At 39.4% G+C, this 7042-nt stretch overlaps 1 protein-coding gene across 3 annotated transcripts; it reads right to left on the bottom strand.

The window, feature by feature from the left end:
* Window positions 1–544: 544 nt before the first annotated feature.
* Window positions 545–2454, bottom strand: LOC123786870 (spindlin-2). Of its 3 annotated transcripts, none has more exons than XM_087859647.1 (2): window positions 2078–2454; window positions 545–1509 (listed from the first exon to the last, which is right to left on the bottom strand). In XM_087859647.1, exon 2 carries the CDS (start codon window positions 1485–1487, stop codon window positions 711–713), a length of 777 nt encoding a protein of 258 aa, XP_087715773.1. In that variant the 5' UTR covers window positions 1488–1509; window positions 2078–2454; the 3' UTR covers window positions 545–710. The 3 variants fall into 3 exon arrangements, with proteins under 3 accessions (XP_087715773.1, XP_045645170.1, XP_045645169.1); XM_045789214.2 differs by having other exon boundaries at window positions 545–1489; window positions 2116–2454; XM_045789213.2 differs by having other exon boundaries at window positions 545–1489; window positions 2178–2454.
* Window positions 2455–7042: the final 4588 nt, after the last annotated feature.

The raw sequence follows: 7042 nt of genomic DNA, 5'->3' as shown, positions 1-7042 counted from the left end.
GTCAGTCTTTCTCCTTGGAATTCTTTCCTCCTCAGTGTTCCTCCCCTTCTGGCTCCTTACTCATGCATAGACCCTCCCTTTGAGTATCCTTTAGCCCCCCTCCAGATTCCTGCCAACTTCTTTCTCCCCCTTGCTCTGGATCCCTTCAATGCTTCTTTGTGCCCCTTTCTTCTCAGGGTATTCTGTTTTCCTCCAAGCCCCAAGATCTCACTCTCCCTCTGTTATTCTCCACCCACTCCCAGTGGGTTTCCTCTCTCCTTAGGTCATCCCTCCTCCAGGGAGCCTCTCCATTTTTGGCCCTGCCCCACCTCTTCCTAAGCTGTCATCTCTCCTTCCCCCTCCCCCCACAGCCCATCTCTAGTTCCTTCTCCTCCCCCCTCTCTAGAGTAGACCAGCTAATTCCTATTCCATTTTTAGATGACTAATCATGATACTAGCCTAAGTTTATCCATAGCCTGAATTTACAGCTATTCCTTCCTTTCATGGCCCATCCACCAAACACATCCAATCTTTTCAATGAGACAAATTCTTTACACACAGTATGTCATGTCCATATACACTTGTATTTTTCAAAACAAATAGCAGTTATGCTGGTTAAGATGTTGTGTTAAAAGGGATCCTTAAGTTTAAATGCACTGAAAAGTAACATTTTTGTTTGTATCCAAAACAGATATTTGCCTGCACAAATGTTGCAAAGTTTACCCTAACAGTTAGGACTTTTTCACCAAATCATAGACATAGATATGGAAATCATCATCAAACTTGATGAAATACACAGAAGGTTTGGCTTTGACTTGGTGAATGACCTTGCCTGTCCTTTTGGAGCCATCTTCTTTTGTATATTCCACATGTTTACCTATCAGGCCATCTATAACTCCTTCTGGCTCCCTCTCTGCTGGGGGAGACTCACTGGACTCTGGCATGATACGGAGGTCTCCTTCTTTATAATCATCTAGAAGCTGGTACATGTATAAAACAGGATCCTTCTCATAGGTAATATAAAACCAGGCTTTCATGATAGGTGCTTGGGCCAAGACCATTCCCCTCCATTCATCCTTAGAACCATGCTCACCCTCAAACATATGTTCCACAGCTTTACCAATTATGGTGTTTGCAAGGTGCACATCTCTGACTTGAGAAAATGGCACCTTATCAGGAAGGATCTTAAGCTTTAAAATCCTTTCATCTCTGTAAAGTTCCAGTCCATAGACACAGTCAATTCCATCATATTTGACCAGGTAAAGAGAGGGATTGATAGGCACCTGATCCAGAACGGTTCCTTTCCACTGGGTGATGGGCTCATCACCTTCCTTCCATCCATGTGAAATTCTGCAGCCCACGATGTTCCTTCGGGGCTGTGATGAAGGTCTGCCTCTCTGTTTCTTTTGACAGTTCTTTTTCTTCCTCATATTTGCAGATCCGATGTGATGATCAACAGTTTCCCTGGTTTGCTTTCCTGCAGCTGCCTTTTTGTGAACGGTCTTCATACCTGCAGGAGGCGGAAAGAAACTAGGGAGAAATATTTGCCGTATTATAGTGTGAGTTTTCCCCTCTGCATTGTAAATTCCCTGGGCACCAGGTACAATCTGCCCAAGTTATTCAGATGTGTTCAGCAGGAATACTGGATATGAAGACACTATTTCATGTTTTCCTTCGGTGCCCTCCCCCCCCAGGCTTCTTTGGCTGTGCTGCAGGATTAGAGAGGAGGTGGTTGTGGTTGTAGTGCATTGAGTCCCCAGATAGAGAGAGCAGGCTCTTTTGCATAATGCCTGATCCTCTGTTTGCATCCTAGAGCCCTCACACCAAGCACAAATATTCACCATTTCTTAGCCCCCACCCTATTACTCCATTTCTACTAATGTTGTTACTCCCATTCCCCTCTTCATTGCCATCTATTCTTCATCCGTTTTACCTCCCATCCCCATGCTTGGTGTTCATCTCTCCGTGTCTCTTCCTGGTCATCCCCATATTCCTGCTGAGTGCCTACAGCAAATGTATTCTCATGCCTGGCAACCTTTGTACATCCTCCAAGTGCTCTTTATCTCCCCCCAACGCACCACCACAGCCCCCAAATTACCCTTCTTAGTCTCCCTCATCACTCATCGGAGTACCGACCCCAATTTTCCCGCCGGGCACCCACCAACCGCCATCCTCCAGTTTTCTAGTCCAGTGCCCACCTCCCCACGTCCGGGGATCTCGGGCCTCAGGTGCCCAAATGGGACACCTTGCCGCGCTGCCTCCGCTGTGAGCCTGTGGCGAAAGAGGATCAGCAGGCGATGAGTTGGGTGTTTGCAGGAGCTGAGAGGGGAGGATCCGTAAGCAGGAAGCGTGTGTTGGAGGGCAGTGAGGAAGGTGAAGCGGATTGATGCGGTGTCCCTAGCACTAGGCTCAGGGGCCCTCTGCCTCACTGTTGGCGGCAGCCGCTCTGCCACATCTGGCTCCCACCAGCCTCTGCCGCCGCCGCAGTCTCCTCCCTCTTCCCGTAGCGCAGCTTCCTGCCAGGAGTGAGGCCTCCCCTTCCTGCCAAACCCCGCCCTTCCCCACCCTATCCCCAAGACTCACACCCACCACTGCGTTGGACCTGGGAGGTTCTCCTTGACTCCCAGGTCCGCCCCTTTCCAAAGTGGAGAGCCTCTGGGCCCACAACCCCCACCCCCGGCCCCTCCTCTTCAGTTCAGGGACCCCAGTTTTCTCACCACAGCCCCCACCTCAGTGCCCTTGCCCCATCTGCTTTCCATCTTCCATGAATCTGCCCTTCCTTTTCCCGTGCCCTTCTGGAGTTCTTTATATACAGAAATCTGCCTTTCCTGTGATTAAAAAGGATTTGAGGTAGGACGAGAGAACCGCGCCTCAATCTGCCGTCTTGACCCAATATCTATATCATTTTTAGTGTGTGATCATTACCAGACTTTACAGCTTGAAGATGTTTTCCCTTTTTCCTCTCTTTTTAAATTCTTCCACTGAATACAGAAGTGCACAGTGTGGACGTTGTGTAAAATTCAGAGATTCATTTGGATAAAACAATCCACCTTAAATCCACTTCTCATTCCCCAAGTTTTGCAGCAAAATATTAACACTCTTCATTTCCTTCATTTTTTTCCTAATTTCTTAGAAATCTGAGGTCAGTTTGCAAAGTCAATCATTAAAAATTCTTTGTAAAATCATTTTAATGACATTTGAAAATACAATGTATATAGCAATATTAGAAATACTAAATACTCTCTATTCAAGATTAATTTTACTTATTTTTATTGGAATATTTAAATGTAGAAATAAACTATTACCAATAAAATATAATTAACTTTTATCCTTAGCCTTTATTCTCTTCCCTTCCCCTTTTTAATGCTAATAATCATCATCCAATTTTTGTGTACCCTAACAATCTTTAGATACATATAAGTATGGATTTAAATATACTATATATTATGAATATTATATATATTTAATATATAAATATATAATAAATATGGTATATACATTTATGAATGGGTACCATGCACTTTCTGTCTCATATTTGTTTTTTAAATGTACTGTGGGAAGAAAAATAATAGTTCTTTTTCTGACATTTCTTGGAGATGGCTATGGGTCATTATGACTCAGGTATCTAAAGTGTGCAACTCATAAGAATATGATGGCTCTACACTTTATAAAACTAACCAATCATGTACTTGGTTACAGCCTTTAGTACATCTTTTTTTTTAACTATGTAAATTCATTCTTACAGTTATTCAAGAAAATGTTCTTTTTTTCTTAATGGTTACATTGTCAGCAAGTCTGAAATAAAACTCTGATATGGCTCATAATCTAACTTAGCTGAACTTTATTTTAAACTTTATTTTAAATAGTATGTATACTATTTTTCTGCAGCTTGTTTTGCTGCTCAATATTTGTTTTTTATTTTGAAATGTTTGTTTTTTAAATTTATGTTATGTCTATAAAATTCTCTGTTGCCTTAAACTCTATTGCAGAATATACATATATAGTGATATATGACAATTACTTATAAAGTTTTCCAAAGTAGCTTTATCATTTTGCTTTCCTACCAGTATGTAAAAGAGTTTGATTTGCTCTGAATCCTCCTCAGCTTTTGGTATTGTCACAATTTTTTTATATTAGCCACACTCATTGATGTACAATAATCAGTTGCCTTGTGGCCTTAATTTGTATTTCCTTAATGATTAATGATGCTGAACATCTTTTCATACGCATATTTGTCATCTGTATATTTTCTTTGTTAAAGTGTCTTTTCTGAATATTTGCCTTAAAAAAAAACTGGGCCCATACTTTCTTATTCTAGAGTTTTTGAGGGTTTTATCTATATGATTTATAAATATTTCTCTTTGTGGCTTGTCCTTTTAGATTTTTAACCATATTCTTCACAAAGCAAGAGTTTTTAATTGTGATGAAATGCCATTATTATTATTATTATTATTAATTTATTTTATGTATTCTGCTGTGGGTTCTATATCCAAAGCTCTTTGCCAAACCAACATAGGTTTTCTCTAATGCTTTCTTCTGTAAATTTTAGAATTTTACAATTTACATTTAGATCTACAACCCATTTTGAGTTAACTCTTTTTTTTTTTTTTTTTATTAATAACGATTTTTTATTATATTATGTTAGTCACCATACAGTACATCCCCGGTTTTCGATGTAAGGCTCGATGATTCATTAGTTGTGTATAACACCCAGTGCACCATGCAATATGTGCCCTCCTTACTACCCATCACCGGTCTATCCCATTCCCCCACCCCCCTCCCCTCTGTAGCCCTCAGTTTGTTTCTCATAGTCCATAGTCTCTCATGTTTCATTCCCCCTTCTGATTACCCCCCCTTTCTTTATCCCTTTCTTCCCCTACTGATCATTCTAGTTCTTATGTTCCATAGATGAGAGAAATCATATGATAGTTGTCTTTCTCTGCTTGACTTATTTCACTAAGCATTATCTCCTCCAGTGCTGTCCATGTTGTAGCAAATGTTGAGAACTCATTCTTTCTGATTGCTGAGTAATATTCCATTGTATATATGGACCACAACTTCTTAATCCAGTCATCTGTTGCAGGGCATCTCGGCTCCTTCCACGATTTAGCTATTGTGGACATTGCTGCTATGAACATTGGGGTGCATATGGCCCTTCTCTTCACTACGTCTGTATCTTTGGGGTAAACACCCAGTAGTGCAATGGCTGGATCATAGGGTAGCTCAATTTTTAACTTTTTAAGGGACCTCCACACGGTCTTCCAGAGTGGCTGTACCAACTTGCATTCCCACCAACAATGTAGGAGGGATCCCCTTTCTCCACATCCTCTCCAACAATTGTTGTTTCTTGCCTTGTCTATTTTTGCCATCCATTTTGAGTTAACTCTTATTTAAGGTATGCTGTTGTGTTGAAATTTGTTTCTTTGCATATAATTGTCTAGCTTTCTGATACCATTTGCTTAAAAGTCTATCCTTTTATCTTTGAATTCCTTTGCCCCTTTGTCCAAAATCAGTTGACTACATTTGTGTACATCTATTTTGGCCCTTTCTATATTGTTCCACTGAACAAGTGGTCTATCTTTTTACCAAAACCCACTCCTTTTTTTCCAGCTTTATTGATATATGGTTGACTAAAACATGATATATATTTGGGTTATACAACATGATTTTTAAAAGGTATGCAATATGATATTTTAATATATGTATATATTGTGAAAGGATTACTGCAATCAAGTCAATTAACACATTCATCACCTCAGATACATTCCTTTTTTTGGGTAATAACCCACTTAATTACAGAGCTTTAGAATAAGTCTAGAAATTAGTGTGACTCTTCCAATGTTCTTCTCTTTTCTAATCTTTCAATATACTTGTTTGGCTCTTCTATTTACCTTGACTTTATGAACATATTTTAGAATGAGCTTGTTGATATACACAAAACTCTTAATGGATTTTGTACAGTCTGTAGATCAGACTGGGAAGAACTGATTTCCCAATGCTATTAGTATTTTAATTAATCATCAAGTTGTAGCTCCCCCATTTACTTAGGTTTTTTTTTTTATTTCTTTCATCAGTGTTTTGTTTTTTTCTGCACACAGATCCTGCACATATTTTATTAGATTTATTCTTAAGTACCACATTTTTGGTGCTAATATGAATATAATTTTTTAAATTTCATATCTAATTGTTTAGTATCAGTCTATAGAGACGTCATTAACTGTTGTATATTGTCTCTATACCCTGCAAACTTGTTAAACTCATTTATTAGCTTTAGGAGTTTTTTTGCAGATGGTTTGGGATTTTCTAGATAGACAATCATATGGTCTGTGAACAGAGACAGGTGTTTTTTTTTTGAGAGTTTTATTTTTTACTTACAAATATATAGGCCTTTTTGAGGAGTCCTCTATAATCAATTTCCCTTTTTCTCTTTTGATTTTATTGCTATTGTTTATGTGAGTATAAAATATCTTAAATGGAGACAATAAAATTATGACTTTTAAGATAGCATTTTATAAAAAGTACATTATATACATGAGAATCATAGGATTGGAAAGAATTTCAGAGGTCAAGCTGTCAAACCACACTTCTGCTCATCTTTAGCCACTTTCTAGCTATGTTCAGTTCCAGTTGGAGCTGATGACAGTGTAAAAGTTAGAACTTTTCCTTCCTTCAGGGTAAAATCACCTGACTTAGGAGGTACAAGGTCCCCATTGAGGCCCAACCTACCACTGTTACACTTGACCTTTCTTGGGCTATTTCCCCTTACCACTGTCACCTAGCAGAAGTACTGTGAGACAAAGTTATAGGATCTACCTGTCATTCCAGGACCTGCTGCAAGAAGCAAGGCAAGGAAGTGGGGAATACAAGAGCTGTCAGGCAGCACCTCTTGCCCTAGATTTCTCTCTGCTATTCTTCACATCCTCATTCTCATTTTCCTCATATCCACCATCATTATTGCTTTTATTTCTTACCCCAACTTTTCTCTTTCTCTCTCTCTCTCTCTGCACTTTAGATTTTTCTTTTCTTTTACTTTCCCCTCCCATTAACCTGGCTTAGACTTCCA

Source organism: Ursus americanus, chromosome X (assembly GCF_024610735.1).
Source record: "Ursus americanus isolate L20-20 chromosome X, mUrsAme1.1.p, whole genome shotgun sequence".
NCBI lineage: Eukaryota > Metazoa > Chordata > Mammalia > Carnivora > Ursidae > Ursus > Ursus americanus.
This window is presented reverse-complemented; position numbering and strand designations above follow the sequence as displayed.